General features: G+C 45.8%; 1 protein-coding gene across 3 annotated transcripts in view; it reads left to right on the top strand.

The window, feature by feature from the left end:
* ugp2b (UDP-glucose pyrophosphorylase 2b) overlaps positions 1–23,885 on the top strand; it is a 42,424-nt gene that overhangs the window by 6,484 nt on the left and 12,055 nt on the right. For all 3 annotated transcript variants that reach the window (XM_056608750.1, XM_056608747.1, XM_056608748.1), the window contains exon 5: positions 15,351–15,484. In XM_056608750.1, the coding sequence (XP_056464725.1) occupies positions 15,351–15,484 (134 nt within the window). The remainder of the gene's footprint in view (positions 1–15,350; positions 15,485–23,885) is intronic.

The following is a 23,885-nucleotide window of genomic DNA, read 5'->3' as shown; positions in this document are numbered from 1 at the left end:
GCCACACACGTACACGTACCGGTGGGACGGGTTTGTACGAGGCTGGGAGGGAATCATCACAGTATACCCACTAAAATAAAATAGACTACACCACTGGGTGTGTCTGAGATTAAAGTGAAGCGGATTTGGCTGCTGAACACAATATCTCGTCTCTGGTCCCGTTCATTGTTTTCTATAATACTACAGTATAGGCCAGAGATTCCCAAAGTGTGGTACTCGCACCCCCAGGTGTACTTGAGCTGCCACCAGGGGGTCCGCGAGATGAAAAACGATAAAAAAACATGAACAGTAAACATTTCCTTTCTAATCCCTTTTATTTTAAATCAAAAAACTATATTTTAAACTGTCAAGTGGGACGTCTTATGATAATGTTGTTAGTCATGAAGGAGGAGAGGGTTAGGGTTAGGAGAGACGGAGAGAATAGAGAAAGAAAATGAGCGGGAGTCAGACGATGCGCCGGAGGAAACCGAAGAGGAGGGAAGGAGATGGCAAAAAAGAGATCATGAGGGTGAAAACCAGACAGGGAAAAGAAAGAAGGAAATATGATGACAATTATCTGGGTCTGGGCTTCACTAGGATCGGCGATACAGATTGCCCGAAGCCTCAGTGCGTGGTGTGCAGTGAGGTTCTAGCAAACAGCTGTCTGAAGCCGTCTTCTCTCCGTCGTCACCTGCGCACGAAACATGGCAATTTAAGTCAAATGCCCCTTTTGCTATATTTGATTAAACATGAGTCGTTATATGGCGATAAAACAAAGCTTTGTTGCGTTTTATTTTCCTTCTTTTTGAAGTGGGGATTGGGGGTGCACCAACCCGGTTGGGACGTAGAAGGGGGTGCGCAGGAAAAAAAGTTTGGGAACAGCTGGTATAGGCGAACCCAGAACGCTCGGCTAAAATAGCATACCCATCTCGCAAATGTAGAGTCCAACTCTGCTGCTACTGTCATCTTCTAGCAGTAAGACGAAGTAAACATTTGCGCGGTTTTTTTTCTCCTCGGCGAATCTCGCGTGTTGGCGAATTTGTATAAAAACAACACAGCAGTTAATTTCGGGGTAAAAATGCATTGTAACGCGCGTTACTGAGATTTGTACCGAGTAAAATATTACCTTTTTTTTTTTGTAATGCCTTACATTACCGTGTTACAGCAAAAAGTAATACATTACAGTAATCACATTACTTTTGTAAAGGTTACTCCCAACACTGATCATCCACTGGAGAATGTTAGATCGTAGCCGGCGGCTCCATTACAAGCACTAATCCATCTTGATCTGTGAAGTTGATGAATTGTCACTTTTAGGTTTTCTGCCCAGTTACCAAAAAAAAACATTTGGATCATTTGCGCTGTGGCACGCACACGGTTTGCATGTGTTACCTCGATGACAAACAAAATCTAAAATACAAGAAAAACAGAAAAACCTACATTCAACCAGTGGGGTACCCTCACATGGCCCCTGACTCTCTAAGGAGGTACCTCCAGGTACCCCCTCCATGCCAGGGCGCCCTGAATTTATGTCTATTGCCAGCTCCTCCACCGAGGTCAAGACAATTTGAGGGCCAGATCCAGTCTGCCGACTGTCGGCATTTTTTTCAATTTAAATGCAGGAGTGACAAATATGGTATGATAATTTAAATCCTGGACTGACAAAATATACCAATACGATGGTGGGAAAATACCAGTTTGTATGTTTTTATACTTAATCTTTACTTGCTCCGCTCACCGCTTGGTAGCCATAGGAGTACATATTTTTTAGAAGAAAAGGGTTATGTTGTCGGAACGTTAAGAATGCTTAACTGGGATATTAATAGATTCATGGCTCCAATATTAAGGATCATGCTTTTGACATGTAACTAACGCAATCCGCTGCCAGGCTTTGGTTCTCTGGGTTACAGAGGCTTTAGCGTTCCACTTTCTTGGAAAGGAACCTGGAGTTCCATTTAATTGAAATAAGCGGCCCGTTTCGCCATTTCGATCAGGGTTCCCATGATCCATACATCACGTCTTTGTAGGTTTGGCTTGGATGCGCACAACCATGAGTTAACCAAGCCTGTGTTGATTGAACGAATGCATAACCCGTGCGGTGGAACCAACAGCTCTGGTTTAGTTGGCACAGGGTCAATCAACCTAGAGTACAGCGTTAACTCTTGTGTTCGTTAAACCTCCGTTCGTGGAATACCCCACAGGATGGTCTCACGAGGCTAGAAAGCCAGATGGCCGTTACAATGCAGAACAAGGTAACCTCATGTTGCCTTGGTAACATTCAACTGATCATTTTGACATGCATACATAAATGAATATCAATATCCCCCCAAAAAAAAGGCTTCACATGAATAATTGGATTTTAGAATGAGTCAAAATAATTTGGTTTGTTATCCAGACTGGTCTTAGCCTTGTCCTACCAGACCATTTCATTTGCGCATAGAGTCTGGAGCCACTCAATTGACTGATGTTAACTCACTTGAAGGCGGGTGTCTGATGAAGTTTAAAACTATTGGATCTGCCCAGTGCCACTCTGGATCTGCCATAACCAATCGCTAACGTTTGGCTGGGAATCATGTTGCGCACAGGCTGTAAACAAACCAAACACCGTGCGTGAAGATGTCCGTCAACGAGGGCTGACTTGAACGTCATTTTTCTCAGCTACTCCCTGTGTTCGCTGATTGGATGCATAAAATCTGGACTGAGAAAACCCAGGAATCTGCTGCAAACCCAGACTTAGTACTGAAGGGAAATGAAAATTGAGCGGAAGTACTCAGGTGGGCGGAGCCAGGCTAGACTGATCTATTACATAGCCAAAAAGTATGGAACGTAATCAAAAAAAATACTTCATTTGTCAGCTGGTCCTATGCTCATTGCTTGTTGAAGGATTGATCCTTGCAGCCTATTTATGAATTCAAAACATTAACACCACTTATTTATCTTTTTGTATCATTTCTATTTTAATTCAAAAGTTATCTCCAGGCCTACTTTAGCTTGGCACAACCGGTTCTTCCCGTTCTCCACGCCAGCTCAGGCAACCCAGGCAGAACTGTGCTAAGCAGTGATATATTAACAGGTGCAAACTAACTAAGCATCCATTGGTGATATGATAAAAAGTACATTAATCACCTCAAGAGAGTCAAAAAGCAGTCCAGGGCCCCGTTTCCCGATAACGATGGATCTTCGCTCGTACGATCATTCTCCCGATGGATCTTGCGATCCGTCGATAATTTCTTTGTCGCGTTTCCCGAAACTCCTCTTAACGTGAACGCGCATTCGCTGCACTCACGACGTCGTAGGATTGTAACTGTCTTCTGACACGGTGCTGAAATGGGCTCCGTAGGAGGGGGAGACGCAGGAATGTCGCAGGAAAATTGTGTTAAAAAGGGTTAAAATATATCCCCATCAAGGACAACAGCAGAGTAGCCTACGAAAAAAATAGACTGCAATTATATGAATGCTAAAGACATTAAAACACAATTGATTAGGCTTAAACCGACATATATCAGTCCTAATCCTGAATGCACTGTGCGTTTCACGGCATTTTCCCCCCTTAAATAATTCCTCTTCACACCTGTGAATAACCCGGGAGACGTCCATGATGAGGAATACAACGAAGCCCACCGTCTGGCCCGGTGCATCGTTGAGCGCACGATCGGGAGGTGGAAGTTGCGCTTTAGATGCCTTCACAAGTCAGGCGGAGGGCTCCAGTTTTCGCCGGCCAAGTCATGCGCCGTGATATGTTTGACGGCTATGTTGCACAACATTGCAGCTAAGGCTGGGGTGGCATTGCTTGAACCGGAGGACGCTGAGGACGATGACGACGAGGAAGATCGGTGTGAGGACGGCCTCCCTCATAACTACGCGGCTGGTTTTCATGCACGTCGAAGAGTGATTGAGACTTTTTTTTAACCCCCTCCACCCTCCCACATGTCACTAAACATTCCCGTCAACGTGACCAATCCCCACCATATCCCAGCCTTTTGCCTGCTCCTTTGCTTGTTTTTTATAATTTATTTGATTTCTTTATTTTATTTTTTTTTAATTTTTTTAAATATTATTTAATTTTTTACATTATTTTATGCTAAGTTTTATGAGTAGCCTATGTCAGTCTGCACAAATCCCCCCACTTTCTCTCACACATTTTGAGTGCCCTGCCTGCGCAAACATTTTCTGGACTGTCCCGTTTTATTTTGGCCATTTTAACATCTTTATTAATAAATTAATTAATAATCTTTATTAATTACCAAACTAAGAACATAATGGCGCAATGCGTTTTAATAAAACGCATCCAATAGACGGAATGTCCGATGGTGACGCCACTGAGGCTATAGCTGACGATGATCTTAGCGTCCTACGAGTACCTACGAGCACCCCTGGAGTACTCGTTAGCTACGAGCGTTTTCAAGACGTTCGTTCCCAACGATGCTTTCGGGAAACGCGGTGAAAACTCTACGATGCCCTTTCGACGCACTTCACGATCCACTTAGGCTAACGGCGCTTTCGGGAAACGGGGCCCAGGACTGAGTGAGTCTCACAGCTGGCCTGTCTCGAGCCCCCAGCTCTGTTGAGGCTCATTCATCTCTTCCACGGACAGCTTTTTGTCCAGATTCCTAAAATGCACAAATTATCTTTCTTAAGTAAAACCGAATCTGGGTGAGTGAAAACATAGGAGCAATGACATTGATTTGCTCGTTGATTCGCTGTTGCTATGGTTGAAACTTCAGTTCTAGTTTTCCCATACTGTAAGTCCTGTGATCTTACAATAGTGTCATAGTAGGTGGGGTGGGTGTAACCCAAGCTGTTTGTTATCCAGGATGTGATGTCCTGTCTGGTGCAGTGAGCGTACAGTAAGTCATCTATTTCCCTCTTTATTCTGTAGAACAGAGCAATGGGTGTATGAGTTGTTTACCTTAAGTAAATACCTCTTCTTTTTGCTTATATCTGTAAACACAACATTTGTTCCAATGTCCTAAACCGCTGTCCTGACACGGAACTGTATTCTAGTATTTTCCTCATGGTAATGGAAATTACTCATCCCATTTAACTAAGTCAGAATATTACCAAGAACCATGTGTTGCCATACAAGATAAGAACTTTATTTCATCCCATACATGGGAAATTCCATCCAACAATACATACATACGATAATACAAAATTAATTAAAAAAAACACTGAATTTCAAGTGTTGACAAATCAGTGAGCATCCCATCGTGCATTACTAGTGGGAGCACTTCCAACCTTTCCAAACGTGACTCTGGCTCAACCTAAACAACCACTTACTAACTTACTAACTCTAGCCTTCAGCCAACATCTTTCAACCAACCTGTGTAAGTGCAAGGAAAGGAGTGTGCAAAGGAAGGTGTTTTATAGCGTTTACAGCCAAATCCTGCTGTTGAAGATGCAGGATTTAAATTCATGGTTAAGATCACTGCACATCATATAATCTAATATAATCGTGAACCAGGATCAAAAGCCTTGAAACTAACAGTGACTCACCTGAATCTTAGACCTCTAGTTTTAATACTTGATGGACTCTAAGCAGAAATGTACACCATGTCACACAAGCTGGCTTCCTGGCTCACTGCCAACAACATAACAGCTCATTCATGCAGGTCCATGGATATACTAAGAAACACTTCACTATTCACATTATATGGCTAGACAAGGACATCTGTTGTTACTTTAGGCATGTGCTAAGTCAATTCATTCTTTTGAAATGAATGGACAACTCTTTTTGTGTACTACATTGAGTTATTTTTAAATACACTCCATGAATCATACATTTTTATCACTGGCATGTATATTGGTGGCTGGCAATCAGTTGCCAGCTTGAACAAACCCGAGTAATTGCAGGTGGAAATACTTATTTCCTGTTATATTTAATAACCATAACCATAACACAACAATATTGAAAAAATAAAATCAATAACTCCATTGCAACGTACATTTTCTTTATTCTGGCATACAGTATAGTGTAATGCTCAGTGAAATCTCAAACCCTGTCCAAAGGTAATCACAGGTGGCAATTGGCTTTTGTCTGTATTGAGATATTTGTCCAAGCTCTCCTTTTCAATCAAGTCCCACTCATTTTTTACTGTGTCTTGTTTAGCATCTAACCTCAGAACCAGCATTACTACGTAAACCAGAACTTCTGGGCCTGCCACGGCACAGAGCCTGGAAACCACAGACTGAAGGGGTGAAGATATAGCCTCATGAGACAACCTCTCCAGTTCACATTTGGTTTCTCTCTGGAGAACATTCTGGCCTCAAAAAAAACGACTGAAACGCGAGGACCACTCAGTGCTTATGAGGGAGCGAATGTCAGTTCATGCTTAAGAAGGGGTTGCTGACTAAAAAAACTTTTGCACTGGCCAAGGAAAGTGTTATTAATTTTGTTTTTGATTGCTACAATGTCAAAAGATTAATAGAAATGTGATGACTTGAAACAGATGACTTTTCTGAGAAAACCCCCCCCCCCCCCCCCAGGAAACCCCCAAATGTCTTCATGACTCGCTCAGGCGAAAAGTTGAAATGCTGTCACAGTAGTTTGAGTGTGTATTCACACAGAGCAGATCCAAAGTCAGTACTGAGAGGCAGGTCCGAGAGTCAGGGTGTGTGTGTGTGTGTGTGTGTGGGGGTGTGTGGGGGTGGGTGGGCGGGCGGGCTGGACTTATTTGACAGCAGGGTATTTGATCTCCTCTTTTCCCCCCAAACTCGGCACACTGCTTGCTGTGTCAAACCAAGTATCTCGTGAGCCATGGACTCCATTTTCTTCATAGGCCTGGGAATATTACCTCCTCAGGGCCTGTAGGAGAAAATGGATGCTTTACACACGTGTTTTTGTGTAATAGAGCTGTGAAGGTAGGAGTCTAACACAATTGCACTCATTGAGACTATGCCACTGTGCTACAGAGTCCTCTTTGTAAACACAAATATGGTACGACACGGAAAAGTACGGCAATACTTAATAATAACGTTCAGTCATAAGTCATTTATAAGCCTTTGGTTGATAATGAACTAAGGTTTAACGAAACATTTATTAGTCAGCCTTTAAATGATGAGATGATCATTAACCCTAATATACATTTGTAGGTGCTATGTTCATGGTCCCTTTTTTTTTACCATCAGATGTGATGTTGACAAGCCAGGTCAAAATGTGCCCCCTAGGCATAGCACTAGTGTGAGGGTCAAGGATGGATCGATCAGCCTACCGGCTGGTCCAGGATAGGCTGGAAGGCTTGAATGACTTCTAATATGGAAGCGAGAGATGAGTGGCAGAGAGGCGAGCACGGATGGGGCATCAATCCCTTGTCCGCTTTGGGTGTTTCTATTGGCCCAGGCAGAGCGTTTCTCCCCGACTGGGATCTCCTCCTCAGGCACCATGATTGGCAGTTCTTGGTAAACAGTTGAAAGAGCTCGGATATAGTGGCAAATTAGGGGGTCTCTCATCATTCACTTATCCTCTTTGAGAAAGGTGGTCTGCTTATGAGTGAAAAAAACCCTTGCAAAAACCTAAAAGGCTTACACCAAAGAATCTGACTGACATTTGAAGTATGCATACTCATTAATGTTCATAATACATAGGCTACTCCCATATGTGACCAATTTGGTCGCAGACTTCAGCTCTGTATTTTGACATAAAATGTAATGCATTTCATCTCGAGGTCATTTACCTTTACACCATTTGGCCTTGAAATTGGCATTTGATTGTTTTCCAAGTTATGTATGTATGTTCCAATGTCATTAAAAAGTCCTAAATTGAACTGGTTGAAAGCTGCAGGTAACCTGAAGCATCCTGCAGCTCACACACAGCACGTGCAACCTTAAGGTTAAGAAATTAACCAAGGTTTTCTGATATATGAGTGAGGTATCTCACTATGGGACACGCCCCTCGCGCTGTCCCCCAGAAGCAATTTTACACTACGCCAGTCGTAGGGTGACCAGATTTGAGTTTGTGAAAAAGAGGACACTTCGTCGCGGGGGGGGGGGGGGGCGAAAACATGGGTATTTTTTTCGTCCGTGAACTTACATTTACGTTTAGACATGGTGGCGATCCTAGGTCCAATTGCGCCCCGGGCAAGATTGTTGACGGGGGGGGTGGGGTTTGTATCGTGAGCCTACGGACTTCAGTGGGGGTTTCATTCCGTCTATACACGGCACCTTCTCAACGAGCACATGAGATCGGTCGCCCAATGACAGACTCTCTCTACAGTCAGCTCGCGCAAGAAGGTGGAACGTAAGGGAGATACCATTTCCAGAACTTGGAAGGCCGTAATAACCGTAGACATATACAATGGTAATAACTAGTAGGTTATGTGAAAGACCCAGAAACACAAATATGCGACGAGGCAAAAAAAAATAAAAAGATAATAATAACAATAATATATATTTTTATTTTTTTTTGCGACGAGGCAAAATACCGGACGTTTTTGGAATCCCTGCCGGACGCATTTTTTAGGTCTCGAAAAGAGGACATGTCCGGGAAAAAGAGGACGTCTGGTCACCCTAGCCAGTCGTGACTGGCCAACAGACGTGACGTCTGCCTGCAGAGGTGGGGCTCCCTCCTACTACATAAGTCCCGTCGTCACGTCATCTCTTCAGTCTATAGGCAAAACACCTCTTCCTCGCTCCGGGCAAGGAGGGTGGTCTGGTGAGATACCTCACTCATATTTCAGAAAACCTTGGTTAATTTCTTAACCTTAAGTTTTCTTTCAATTTCGCTCGGTATCTCACTATGGGATATAGTAACTCCTGTATTGCCAAAGAAGTACCAGTGCAAACCCATCAAACGGGCATGTTCACCGATCCAACGCTCAAGACTGTGTGAGACAGATTAGGCGCAGTAACATCCAACCTGTAGAATCTAGCGAAATTGTGAGGCGTCGCCCAGCTGGCAGCCGCACATATCTCTTCCACTGAGACCCCCTGAAACAGTGCCCAGGATGCGGACATGCCGCGAGTCGAATGTGCGCGCAGGCCGATAGGGGGTTCCAAACCCACGCTACTATAAGCCATGGCTATAGCCACCACGATCCAGTGTGATAAACGCTGCTTCGAGAGAGGCTTCTCCAGGTGTGACGTAGCACATGATACAAACAGCTGCTCCGATTTCCTGAATCCAGCCGTCCTATCAACATAGACGCGTAAAGCCCGCACCGGGCAGAGCGCATTCAGCCGCTCCTGCTCCTGGCAGGAGAAAGGAGGAGAATGGAAAGCCAACAGCTCAATAGGGCAGTATGACAACGCAGAGTCGAATACCTTGGGAACATACGCAGGATTCGGCCGCAAAAACTGCATACACGTTGGGCTAACCGACAGCGCATGGATGTCACTAGTGCATTTAGCCGAGGCCAACGCGAGCAACAAAGCCGTCTTAAACGAGAGCGTCTTAAGCTCTACCTGTTGTAAGGGCTCAAACGGTGGGCGTGACAGTGCATCAAGCACCATAGATAAATCCCACGGAGCAGCCAAGCTCCGCGACACCGGCCGAAGTCGGCGTGCACCTTTCATAAACCGGCAAACGATTGGGTGCTGACCTGCCGATTTGTCCCCAAAACCTATGTGACAAGCCGATATAGAGGCCAAGTACACTTTGACAGTGGAGAAAGCCCGGCCTTTATCGAGCAAGTCCTGTAGAAATGTCAGAATAACAGGCACGGGACTCTGGAAAGCTATTTCCCCAGCTTTCGCGCACCAATCCTCGAACACACGCCATTTCCCGTCATATGCGTAACACGTAGAGGAAGCCCTGGCACCCTGGATAGTCGTAATGACATTCCATGGGAGTCCAGCCGTTGGTTCATCCTTTCACGGGCCAGGCCCATAGAGCCATGCGCTCCGGATGAGGATGGAAGATTTCCCCATGCGCTTGCGTCAGGAGGTCCCTGCGTCAAGGCAGAGGCCATGGCTGGCTGCACAGCAACTGGACTATTTCCGCAAACCAATATTTCCCCGGCCAACGGGGGGCTATAAGGATCAGCGCATTACCCTTCTCTCGCACCCTGGCGAGAGTAGGAATGATCAGTTCTAATGGGGGGAAAAGCGTACAGGAGGACGCGCGGCCACTCGTATGCCAAAGCATCCAGCCCCATCGGGGCGCTCCGACCGGTTAGGGAATAGAACCGAGGGCACTGAGTGTTCTCCTCTGATGCAAAGATCCCTCAGATCTATGCTTGTGAACCAGCCTCCCGGGCGCACGAAGCGTATGAGAGCGGCGTGTGTCAGCATCCTGAAACTGTACTGTCTCATGTATCTGTTCAGAGCGCGTAAATCTAATATCGGCTGGAGGCCCCCTCCCTTCTTCGGGACTAGAAAGTACCTAGAGTAAAAACCGCCTTGGTTTTTCTCCGGTGGCACTACCCGAATTGCCCTTCAGTTTTTTAGAGGGGTGATTTCCTCCTGTAAAACCTGAGCTTTCTCTCCACGGGCCTGCGACTGCAGTATTGAAACGGGGAGGAGTGGACGCAAATTGGAGCCTGTAGCCTGCGGTTACAGTTTTTATAACCCAATCCGACGCACCACATGCCAGCCACTGTTGAGCCCGGCCAGACAGCAGTCCCAGCATCGTTGTTTCCGCTGTCGTGCCGGGCCGAACGGGCATAGTGGGCTGCGCATCGGCGCTCACGCCCACCAGGCACCGTCTTATTTCATTCTGTTCCTTTTTTATGTTTATATTTTTTTCAATTTTTTTGTTTTCACAAGCAGCTGCGCCCTCGGCTCGGAGCCTGGATGCGCGCTGGCAAACATTTTTAATGAACAATGATTTGGGGAAGGGGGACACGTGTGTGATGTTGGGCACTGGCGTATGCTTATACACATGCATGTGTCTGCGAGACACAACTGCGGCTCCACCGAGCGCTCTGCAGGTCCGACCCTTCTCTCCTTCGTGTCGTGAACTGTGAAGGCTGAACGGCCTTCTGCACGCCTTTTGCAGGGCTTGGAACACGCCCTCTGTAACTCTTCTTCGAACCGGGTTTGGAACAGAACATCTAGGGGGGACGGCGTCTGGCCGGGCCTGCCGCACCCCCCTGGTCGCAGCGCCTTAGGTAGCGCGCCGTTTCTTCACGGCCCCCTGAGTAGCCGAAAGGGCCGCACGGCACCTGGCGCCACCCCGGCGCGGGTGGCTTCCTCGCCCACGCGCCACTGTGCTCCGGCGGCTTGTTCTGGCCCCGGCCGGCCCCATGGGTTGGGTGGGGCTGACGCTTCTGGATGTGGTAAGCCGGCGGAGGAGCGCGGGACTGGGTGAACACCTGGCTGGGTGCGTTGGCAGGGAAAGGCGCTCTTCAGGGAAGATACAGTCGCAGCGCCTCACCCTCCCTCTTTTTCTCCTCCCAGCGTTTCAGCATGACGTCATACGCTGGGCCAAACAGGCCTTTCGGGTCCACAGGCACGTCGAGGAGATGTTTTTTTTCCCTCAGAGAGAGACTGGACAGGTTCAGCCACCTCGCCCTCTCCTGCGCGGCCATCAGCGCCATGGCCCTTCCGGACGTCTGGACAGCGCTCCTGTGAAGGGGCAGGCACAGGTCCGTCACCACGCACAGTTCATCCCACAGGGCTGGGGTGGGTGACGATGACATGTCGACCTCCAGCTCAGCCTGGTAGGCCAGCAGCAGCGACGACGCGTTGAGCGCCCTCACCGTCGTGGCCATCGCCTTGTAGCCCTTCTCGGTCATCGACGACTGGAAGGAGTCGGCTCTGGACGGCAGTGTAGGGCTCGCCGAAGTCATGGCGGACTTCTGCGTGGGGTGGAGGTGCGACGCCAGCAGTGGTTCAACCGGAGGCAGGTGGGAGAACCCCTTTTCCTCCATACCGGCCCAATCCAACCCCGATCCACCCTGGACAGGGATCTTGGCTGAGAGAGGCTTGCTCCAAGACCGGGTCGCTTCATCCAGGCACTCGGGAAAGTCCGGAAGTAGCAGGCTGGTCGAGGTCTTCGCCTTTGGGGGTCGCTTGCCCTCATAGCGAGATGTGGCGGTCTCCACCGGGGGCTCTGGTCACTCGATGTTCAGCCGCGCAGCCGCCCTCTTGCAGGCCTCGTGGAGGTCCATGCTGACGGCCGGGTTCAGGGAGGAGGTGCACGCCCCGTCCACCACCATAGGCGACGCGGTGCTGGGGGAAAAAAAATCATCATCCTCGTCCTCGTCAGAGCCGAGGCTAATAGATTCCTCCCCCGACTCGGACAAGCGCCCTCGGCTTCGTCAGGCCCTACCAGCAGGCTAGCCTCGATAGCGTCGGGCTGAGTCTACTCCAGCGGCTGGGAAGCGTCGGTGAGGTCCACCTCCGATCCCCAGCTGGTGCCCAGTTGGGCGGCGAGCCCCCGGGAACCTCCCGCTAGCTCCGGTAGTGGTGGGTCTGCTACCCCCATTACCGGATCATCTGCGAAGAGCTTCGCCTGCTTATTCAGCCCGCGTTTGCGGGTTTTATTTGAAAAACGCGCGCAACGGAATGCAAGGGCAGCCTTGGCATGTTCCAGCCCAAGGCAGCGAATGCAGGCGGTGTGGCTATCCTCCCCCAACATCTTGTTCCCGCATACGCAGGACTTTGCGTATGCAAAGGTTAGGGTAGGTTCAACCTCAGACTGCATGGTCTCTTTCCGCTTATGCCCAGCTGCTGTTTGGCGACAGGCCAGCTTAGACACGGGGATCGAAGCTAGTGTGGGTACTAGCAGCTGGTGTGGGTACTAGCAGCTACTGTTTGGTGACAGTCTAGCTCTTTTTAGCCTCACAGAGGTCAGAAGTAGCGATGTAGGCTAGCGTTCGTGGACCGAGGGGTTAGCTCGCTCTGGGAACAGTATGCTAAGCCGTCTACAACTTCTGTCCGAGAGGTGCTTCTAGGAGCGAGAAGAGGTTAAAGACTGAAGAGATGACGTGACGACGGGACTTGTGTAGTAGGAGGGAGCCCCTCCTCTGCAGGCAGACGTCACGTCTGTTGGCCAGTCACGACTAGCTTAGTGTAAAATTGCTTCTGGGGGACAGTGCGAGGGGCGTGTCCCATAGTGAGATACCGAGCGAATATTGAAAGAAAACGCATACATTCACCGCATACACACACGCACATGCGCATGGAAACATACACACGCACGCACCGCACGTCAAGACAAAGGCAGCGAAACATACATGGAAGCGCACTCACGCACGCACACGCACGCACACACACCGTACGTCAAGACAAAGGCAGCGACACACTCGCCGAGCTAATATGTTATATTTTTAAACATAACGGCTCCGCCATCGACACACTCGCAGGTATGAACACACAAGCACGCCACACACCGCAGCGACACTCGCCCAGGTAAGACGTTATGTTTTTAAACGTAACGGCTCCGCCATCGACACACGTGCAGGTAAGAACACGCTGGCGCACACACCGCAGCGACACTCGCCCTTAAACATAACGGCTCCGCCATCGACACACTCGCAGGTTAGAACACACACGCACGCGCACACACCGCAGTGACACTCGCCCAGGTTAGACGTTATGTTTTAAAACATAACTGCTCCGCCATCGACACACGCGCCCCGGTAAGAACACACACCGCAGCGACACTCAGGTAAGACGTAATGTTTTTAACATAACGGCTCCGTCGACAAACTCTCCCAGGTAACACCTTCTGTCTATAGACAGAAATTGCGATAAAAGAGGGAAGAGACAATTTCCTCCTTGAGCCTCCCGAAATGTCTTTAAACTTTGTTGCTAAAACTTAATATTACAGACCTCCTTGACCCTCCCCAAATGTCTTGCGATATTGATATCCCCCCCTCCCCCCTGCGGACTGTTTTAGTTTTATTTTTCTGATGTTTTGTGTGTATGCTATGTGTGACTGTAGGCTACTGCTGCCTGTCTTGGCCAGGACACTGGAAGAGATGTTTAATCTCAATGATGATTATTATTTTCAACTAACCAATCGTAGTTGCCTTGCATTTTAAAATGTCAATGCACTTTTCACCCCTGAATAACGATGAAAGCTATTTAATAATTGATTTGCATGCATATTATACTACACTTTCCATTGAACAATTACCCATGTTACCATAAATTGACTAATTTTATAATGTGATCAAATGCTCACACACTAGCTGCTTTCAGACACACGTGTAAGTCCTGATATTCTCCTGATGGGCCGTGTGTGTGAACAACATATCCTGACATTTGTACCCTGAAAATCTCCTGAATAATACCTCCCCTGAGATAGTATTTTCTCTGTAGGAAATGTAAATGATCTTATATGTGAATGAGGAGTAGAAAGTCTGTATTTCTCGCATCACTTCAGTGGGCATGTTGATGACGCTTCTGCATGTCATTGAATGGCCTCCTAAATGATATTCAGCCTGTTGCATTTTGTTCGCTGGAAGGTTAAAAAATATTTAAATGTTGCCACTGCTGAGTCATTTGTGTTTTTTTTATTTATAGGCAAAATGTTATTAAATTATGCGCTCAGAAATTGGTACATTATTGACTTGGGTTTCCACATTATTGTTAAGGGTTTATATCAGATAGAGGTTGAGCACGCGCAAAAACTCTAGTAATAATAATAGACTAGTAATAGAATAATTGCACAATGTAGTATCATTACAGCACTGGCTGAACCTCTTTGCTGATGATAATTATTACCCTTGGATTACAATTGGATTTCTATTGGCCTTACCTATGAAAGTGCAAGCATGTTAGTACTGCAACCATTAGGAAAAGGGTAGGAAGATATACATGTTTGGGTATTTTAATGTTGAATGAAGTCCAAACAAGGTGTTTAGGAGGAATCAATTGTGCTACAGAGTTTGGAGTTAGGATAAACCTGTAGTCAACCATATAAACCAAGTGACCATTCAACCGGCCTGTAGGGAAGGATGGTTCTTTCATGTTAAAACTGATACCTTCTGAATCCACTTCGGTAGGAAAGCAGATATTACCGATACTGATGTACTCAATTTGACACGTTCCCTCAAATACAACTTGCATATGACAATGATAAAAACCCTAATCCACGCTTGCATATAGTCCTTAGCAAGTCAATAGGTTCTCACATAATACACTCTAGATGTAGCGCAGTCTTAAAACAAGGTTATGAATGTTATTCTATCATTTGAAAGTATTTTATCACCTTCAGATAAACAACAAACATAAAAGTTGTGAAATATTTGTATGGATATTCTTTTACAAAGCAAATGTTAAATGCATTTGTGTATTGTGTTGCACGCAATGTGAATGGTCTTCTGTAGGTAACCAATCCCTGGTACATTAATGGGACCATCTACAGGTGTTTGCTATGTCTACATCAACATTTAACAGACCTTTCTATGTTTGTGGGCAGCTGCAGCACTCGTTGGACAAAACTCTACGAGATCCGTTATTGTCATTCTACTGTTCTCCCTCAGCACCTGAACAAAACCTACAACACAGACGTTCCTCTGGTCCTTATGAACTCCTTCAACACGGATGAAGATACCAAGAAAATCCTGCAGAAATACACACACCACCGTGTCAAGATACACACGTTTAATCAGAGCAGGTGAGGTTGCCTGCCTTTCTTTGATTTACTGACTTTCTTTAAATGATAAACCAACCAAAACCAGAAAACATGTAGACAACCGCTAATCTAGTACACAAACATTGACCAACACAATCAGAAACAATCACTTATTCAGAGACAGAAACTGAGACTCATCCAAGCATTCAGAATCTATCTGGTCAACAGCAGCAGAGGGCATCCCTAGGTTGCCATCAAAAGAGTGGACAAAAGGGGTCTGTTTTCAGCTTGTCTTTGAATATCTCAGCAGAGTCAGCTTCCTAATTACAGGTGGCAGACCATTCCAAAGATAAGGCGCTCGATAGGAGAAAGCTCTGTTTCCTGCTGATTTCTTCTTAGCTTGGTTTTGAAAGAAGGCCAGATCCCGAATGTGGTAGTCTAAATGGAGTAAACAATGTAAACATGGCCACATTTATAAAAAAAATAAAAAGGTGTTAGTGTGTGTGTGTGTGTGTGTGTGTGTGTGTTTGCAGTAGTAACTTGGAAAAGTATGTATTGACCTTATTCCTTCCCATCTAGTTAATCAAAATAAGCTCACAAGTTTATGACGCTTATACCGTTGGACCCCTTGGATTCTCAGCTTTACATGGCATTTCGTATTATGTCGATAGATATTGTTGTTAGCATTTAGCGTCTTTCTGGAGTAAACTGCATATGTAGCAATCACCTAGCCTCTAGCCGTATAAACGGGGTTTCCTGCCCACAAACGCCTGATATATGACAATAATTGTTTGAATCTATTAATCATTTTAATCGAATCGCCCCTGCTTGCTTCACAATGGCTGGCTATGGGAATTCACAAATCTGTCCTTAAAGATGAACTAAACTGAAATAATCAACATCGATAACGTTAGTTATGACCATTATAAAAAATATGACGGTATAAAAAATAGTTAATAAATCAATATATAGCTTTTTTTAGCAACAAAAGAAAATACGTCTTTTAGTATTAGAGCGCTGTTGACGTCACTGGCATGGTAGGACTAGGTCGTTTGAGCCTGTGAGGGACATGCCTGAAGTGTCCGACTGCCACCCGGTGGAGAGGGATAAATTTCAGGCTCCAGCTACACCTTCGGATCGTGTGGGTGTGACTGTTGTGCGTGTGGGTGCTGCCGGAGCATGGACACTGCCTTTGAATCGATCTGCTGCCGAGAGGTCCCGGTCAACCTTAACCATCTAATGGTGGAATTAGGTTGCATAACCATGCATAGGGCATTTCGGATGCTATGCGGCGAGAGAGGGGTTTTGGAAGTGGCCATGCTCTCTCTAAGGGACGTCCGAGAGGAGACACTGGAGCGCCCCATAAATAGCAACCAAGTAACAAGGCGAAAACGATCTTTCCCCCTCCTTTTTCCAGAGATATTCTCTTGAATATCTCTGTAAAGACGGACTCATTGCGGAAACGCAACGAGCTGTACAAACGCTATAGTACCTACATATTCAAGGCGCTGGTTCTCCACGAAAAAAGGTGGCACACAGGCTTGATGCGCGCCACTTCTTTTTGCATCCAGCCTGAGCCCTGTATAAAAACATTCAAGTCGAGGAGGAGATAGTAGTTGTTTAACCTTTTAGATTGAGTAGAAATACTTTTTAATGTAGTTCGTAATTAAATTGACCAAGGGGCTGTATTTAAAGCTACCAAAATAATACAAAAAAAAAAAAAAACTTTCAACGCAACTCTGGTGGATGTTGATGGATATTGCACAGATACATCTTACTATGAAACTACTTCTTTGAGTTAAACTCCCTCTGCATCAGTAATCGGCTAGTCGGCGAACATCAGGGTGAGTAGAAAGGGGCGTTTGTTGAACTTCTGTTTACAGACCCGCCATGGTTTAATTAACAGCTTGGAAACAGATCTGTGATATCGTCTGAGTAATAGTTTATACACTTTATGGTCCGAGTGCTAGCTTGTGGAGATTGACATGACAGGGGCTATCGGAGGGATAGTCAGTTTTAAGGCTGCCAGCCATGTATTAAGGGCTGATTTCCTATTCAAAGGTAGCCTGTGGAAATGTATGATTACCCCAGCTGCCTTATAATTCAACACTGCAGCCAGGTGCAATGCAATAAGATGATCCTCCTGTAGACCTGGTTGTTGGCTTTTCCGTAGCCATTTCGGCGAGCCTCAGAGCCTGACTCATTACCTGCTATGGCTGCTAGAGCCACAGAGTAGGAGTAGGTTACCATGCCAGTGACGTAGCTGATTGTTGAAATTCAACATGGCGGCGACCTGTGACACTTTCACCATTCAATTTAATCCCTTTCAGCATGTTCAGCCATTTTTTGTTATTGTACCAATGAGAAGGCAGACAATACATCTGTTATATCAACTAAACTTCAAATTTCAGTTCAGTTCATACATCACTTAAAAACACCCCTAAACTTTCGTTTTCAGAAATGTGAAACTCATTGAGTGGTTAGTGATGTTCTTTGATGTTCCTCATCAAGTATAGTAGCGAAATACAGTTTCTGTCGTGTTTTATTTGGCATTTTGTAAATCAGAATTTTGTAAATGAAACGGAAACCGGACCGGAACCGGAAACGGAGAGTGGGGTGGTTGTAGTCTACAAAATGCAGGTTTACAAAATTGCAAATAAAACATGACTGAAACTGTATTTCGCTACGATACTTGATGAGGAACATCAACGAACACCACTTTGACTCAATGAGTTTCACATTTCTGAAAACGAACGTTAAGGGGTGTTTTAAGGACAGGTTTGTGAATGCCCATAGCCAGCCATTGTGAAGCAGGCAGGGGCGATTCGAAATTAGCCCAATACTGAAGACGGGACCAATATTCAAAATTTCGTTGTCAACCACTCTATTTCATCCTAGACCAGTGGTCTTCAAACTGTGGGGCGTGCCCCCCCTGGGGGGCGCCAGAGTTCTTCAGGGGGGGCGCGACGTGAGAAAAAAATAAACCCGAAAAAACCACTGAAAGTCTATTCAAATCATCAGTCGTACTTCAACTGTAGAAGTAACATAACTACATCAATTTTCAACCGTTTATCTTCGTGCAAACCATTTAACAAATCTACACACTTGTATCTTCAATAATATTTATTATTGTTAAAATCGAAATTCTTAAACAGAATTTCGACATCATTTAAAATTTCTTCAGAATCACAGTTTTAGTTTCATACCGCTTCGTTTACAGCTGTTTTCATTGATGCCGTCAGCCCATTCTGATACACCTACTTCTAGACATTGTAACTCATTCATTTTTCAACCGTTTACAATCGTTCAAACCAGTAAACAAATCTACACCCTTTATCTTCAATACTATTTAAACGGAATTTTGATTTTATACTTTTTTCAGGATCACAGTTTTAGTTTCAAACCGGCATCGTTTTCAGTGTTCAAATGTATTTAAAAAAGGTTTAGCTAAAACATGCTTAGATAAAGTTGTTAAATTGTGTTAAGAAATGTGTTTAAAAACCCACAAAGATGTTGTAATGTTTCAAAAATATGTTTAAAAAATACGTTTCAAAGATATGTTTAAAATGTTTTAAAATTATGATCAGAGATGTTTAAAATGTGTAAAATAATTAAGATAGCTTTCAAAACACAGGTATTTAGAACATTATTTTTTGGGGGGGGGGGCTCAGCTGAAATTTTTTCTCTGAGGGGGGGCTCACTCTCTCACACTTTGAAAACCCCTGTCCTAGACAAACCAGAAAGGGGGCTCATTGTTCAAAATACCAGAATTGTCCTTTAAGCTCTGCAACGTCCGAAAATTTTAGCTTTTGCTATGGGCACCTTTGACCAGAGCGTGTGACGTCATAACGCTAGTCTAGCCTCAAAATACGTAAATGAGACTAACTGAAAATAGGTCCTATCTACACAAACAATGTGTGATATGAAAAACTCCAAGGAGTCCAACGGTACAAGCCTCATCATTTTGTGAGCTTATTTCGATTATTTCGAACAAGATGTGAAGGAATAAGGTCAATACATACTTTTCCAAGTTACTACTGCACACAGACTCACTGCATTTTCTGCAGGAAATGCATTTTTCTAGTTTATTATTATTATTCGGTGTCTTCCAAGATTATAACCTGTGTGTACAAATGTGACTGACGGGTCGGAAATTAGACTTGTTGTCGCAATCTAAATTGGCGCAAATGGAGGCAGCAGTGCGGCCAATCAGAACAGATATCATCAGAGACATCTCTTTCTAATGGCTTATGGAGGCCCAAGGAGCTTATCTAACAGATTACACTGAAATAATAGCTCTCATCTACAGTTATTTTATAAGTACAATATCTAAGTATTGTCTACTAAATCATAAAATAACCATGATATTGAATCAGAGATTCTCTCACAATAAAGCTACAGCCAGTTTGTTCTCTTCAAGGTTTGTTTTTGGTGAGGCCTTTGTGTTTAGATGTACGATTCCGAGGACCCCGACTTGCCAGATATGAACTCATTGGCTGCCAGCCATTTTCAGTGCAGAGAGCTCCATACTGCCAAGCGTTTTACAGCATTTTGACTGATTTCCAAAGACCAACGGAACAGTGAGTTCTATGACTATGTAAAACACTGAAACCACCAAAAGACAGAGTAGACTCTCTTCTTTCATCAGGAACAAACCGTTTGTTTCTACCTTTTTCCGTTCTTTAGTAATTGGCAGTAGAACATACCACAACATGTTTTTGACCAAAAATGGAGAAAACAAGCTTTTTGTGAAAATAAACTTTTTTGCTTTAGTGACCCCTTCAACACCTGAAAAGTGGTTTCCCTCCATAAAACAGCAAAAACAACATTGAGACAGGTATTTTGACAGGACAATAATAATTTATTTGCAAATTTATAACCAATATATACAAAATATTCTGTATGTTGTCGCAGCTAGATCTGTGTGTGTGTGTGTGTGTGTGTGTGTGTGTGTGTGTGTGTGTGTGTGTGTGTGTGTGTGTGTGTGTGTGTGTGTGTGTGTGTGTGTGTGTGTGTGTGTGTGTCCACCCCTACACTAAATAGTTCAGCTTAGTGTGGTAAGCTGTGAAACACTCCCCTGCGTGCAAGGGGATATGACAGGACTGACGCCACATTTTTGTCTCGCTGCGCAGACCCCTGCGAGCACAGACCCTACACCTCCTTGCTGGTCTCCCCTTCTTGCTGGTGGGCATCAGGTGTCTGAGTTTGTGTCTGCTTAGCCCTCCGTCTAGCCTGCTCTCTGGGTCAGTGTTATATGGTGCTCTCGGAGTATGTCGGCCTTCCTCCAAGTCCCCAGACCCCTCAACCCCCACACCTGCCACTTCCTCCTCCTCCACCTCCTCCTCCTCACACCCCCCCACATGTCGCTTTACTGTCCAGCGCTTCACTACCCTGCGAATGAACTCCAAGAGGGTTTTACCCTCCCCTGGGTTTCTGGCTCGGTAGAGGACATAGGCGTTAAACATGCATAGTTGGAAGAGATAGGCTACAAACTTCTTTGACCAGTTCAGCGATCTTCGGATGAAGGGATAGTATGCAATATTTTGGTCCAACTTGTCTACCCCATTCATGGATGCATTGTATGCAACAACACACTCTGGCTTGAGCTGAGCAACCTTGTCTCTGTTTCACCTCCTCCACACTTCAACCCACTGCATGCTATCTTGGTGGCAGGTAGTCACCATCCTCACCAACCGTTTGTCCTGCCATGCTACCACCATCACCCTCTCATTGTGCCGCACAACTTTTCCCCCCACCCCCAAGTCAGTCTTTGTCATCACGCTGATGATCTGAGGTTCCCCCCTATGTTTCCTCAGTGTTCCACAGACGTTGGTTTGCACTCCCAGTAAACGTTCACAGTGCTACAGAATTGTAGAAGTTATCCATGAACAATGTATAACCATGACCTGGTAGACGATCAAGGAGAGAGAACACTATCTCTGGCAGAGTACTAGCTTCCCCAACATAAGGACGCATATTGAAGCAGTACCCTGTGGCAGAGTCACACAGTATGTAGGATTTGATTCCATACTTCACAGGCTTTTGTGGGTTATACACCCTGAAAGACAGGCGCCCCCGCCACTGCATCATACCCTCATCAATGCAAATGTTTTGGCCTGGTAGATACATCTCCTTGAACTTTTCCACGATGTAATCCAACACTGGGCGAACTTTGTACATTTTGTCAGATGCATCCTGTGATGCATTATTGTTGAAATGAAGGAACCTCCATATTATCTGAAATCTGTTCCTTGGCATAGTCTTGCCGAAATGGGGCGTGGCATCTACCTCATCAACACTCCAGTACATTTCAAGGCTAGGCTTTTTGATGTAACCAGTGAGAAAAGTGAGTCCAAAGAAAGATTTCAATTCTGGGACTGACACTGGTTTCCATGCATGTCCTCTGCTATATGGCAGATTGTCAGGGTGTGCTTCAAAATATTGACTTGCGTATAGGTTGGTCTGATCCACAATATTTTGGAGCAGCTCGTCCGTCAGGAAGAGCATCAGGAAGTCAGCTGGCAGGTCGCTATCCAGCTCCGCAGCAGCCCTCCGGGGTCCAGGGGTTGCAGTGAAGGGGAAATTGTTTGGTTGCCAGCCAGCTTGATGCCAGTCATCCCCGCAACCTCTGCTTGATGCACGACCTGTAAATTATAGAAATATATAAAATTACCATAAAACATCTATTTTTATTGCTGCGGTGTGATGTGAAGAATAATTTTTTTTACCTTTCTTCGCTTTGCCAATAGGAGTCGGAGCTCTGCTGGATGCACGACCTGTAAATTATAGAAAAATACACAATTAGCCTACAATAAAAACATCTATTTTTATTGCTGCGTTGTGATGTGAAGAATACATTTTTTTACCTTTCTTCGCTTTGCCAACAGGATTGGGAGCAGTGGGAGGGGGAGGGGGAGTGGGAGTGCGAGCTCTGCTGGACGCAGGATCTGTAAATTGCAACATTGTATCAGTAGGCTACTGGCAACACATATTAGCTACAGTAACGAACTACTGGGACTAAATTGCGTTCATGTGACGGACTGAAGGAGGAGAGAAGGGGAAAAGTTAACTCTTGCCTCCCTCACGTCTTCCTGGAGACGCGTCAGGGGATGAGGCTCTGCTGTTCCCGGTTGACGGCAACCACTCATCCGACGAATCCGGGTCAGGTTCGCTGAATTCATCTCCTGATGATTCGGAGGTGTCTTCTGAAATACGCCGTGTAGGCCTACTCTGTCTACTTGGCCCGGGTGTTTCGTCAGAGGCTTTATCGCAACCAACCGCGACACTGAGACGCATACTCTGTTCAATGTTAGCTGTCGGAAATTTCGCTTACGTTTCGCCATGCTCACTTACTTAACCCATTAGGCTACTGTTTCCTCATCTCTGATCCAATTTGGCACAGCGCCCCCGCCCACCTGGCGGCTCAGTTCAGTAGTACATTCTCTGTTTACAAGCCTGATTTTTTGTGACAAGGGACTCCAGATCGCTCCCCAGCCCGCCCCGTTGAAAAATTTAATTGACGTCTCTAGACGTCATTGGCAGTCAACGGTTGTATTTAAGTTGACGTCTATAGACGTCATTGGCAGCCAATGAGTTCAAGGTCCCATGACATGAAAATCTCAATTTATGAGGTTTTCTAAAATAAATATGAGTTCCCCTAGCCTGCCTATGGTCCCCCAGTGGCTGAAACTTGCGTTTGGTGTAAAACGAGCACTAGCTGTTCTGCTCGCCTTCGAAAAAACGGAGGCTCAAGCGCGCTGATTTGGAATGTCTGTATTCATGACGTCACCAAGAATCTCAGCTCCTCCCCTTACTCTGCCTGGCCCGCCCAGAGACGTTGGCCCGCCAATGAGACGTGTGTGTGTGTGTGTGTGTGTGTGTGTGTGTGTGTGTGTGTGTGTGTGTGTGTGTGTGTGTGTGTGTGTGTGTGTGTGTGTGTGTGTGTGTGTGTGTGTGTGTGTGTGTGTGTGTGTGTGTGTGTGTGTGTGTGTGTGAATACACACACTGTAACGCAAGTGTTTCTTGCCGGTTCTTTGACGTGTCTTGTATTTCCACAACAACTGTTGTGGGGGTTATCTGAGCCATGGTTGAGAAGGAATTGGGGGAAAGGAACTTTGGCTTTGACTCGCTGAAGTGCATGAACTGCGACATGCCGCCGGTTGCCGCGAGGCACCATCGCCCGGCAGCGGGCAGCAGGCAGCGCGCGGTTCAGTCGACTTCAGGTTGATGTGAAAGTGGAAGAACCAGCGACGTCGCAGAATCCGACAAAGTCGTTTGTGATTCATAATATCGTCTGGAGGCGCACACAGCTTTTGGCCGCTTGAGCCCCGTTGAGGGACCACCGCCAGAGGCGGAGGTTCCTAAGACCGGCAACGATCTCTTTCTCCTCCTTGTCGCGGTTCAGTCTACTTCACTTTGATGAGGACGTTGAAGAACCAGGAAC

This window comes from Gadus chalcogrammus, chromosome 15, assembly GCF_026213295.1.
Source record: "Gadus chalcogrammus isolate NIFS_2021 chromosome 15, NIFS_Gcha_1.0, whole genome shotgun sequence".
Lineage (NCBI taxonomy): Eukaryota > Metazoa > Chordata > Actinopteri > Gadiformes > Gadidae > Gadus > Gadus chalcogrammus.
The sequence above is the reverse complement of the archived record's forward strand: the minus strand, read 5'-3'. Positions and strand labels throughout refer to the sequence as shown.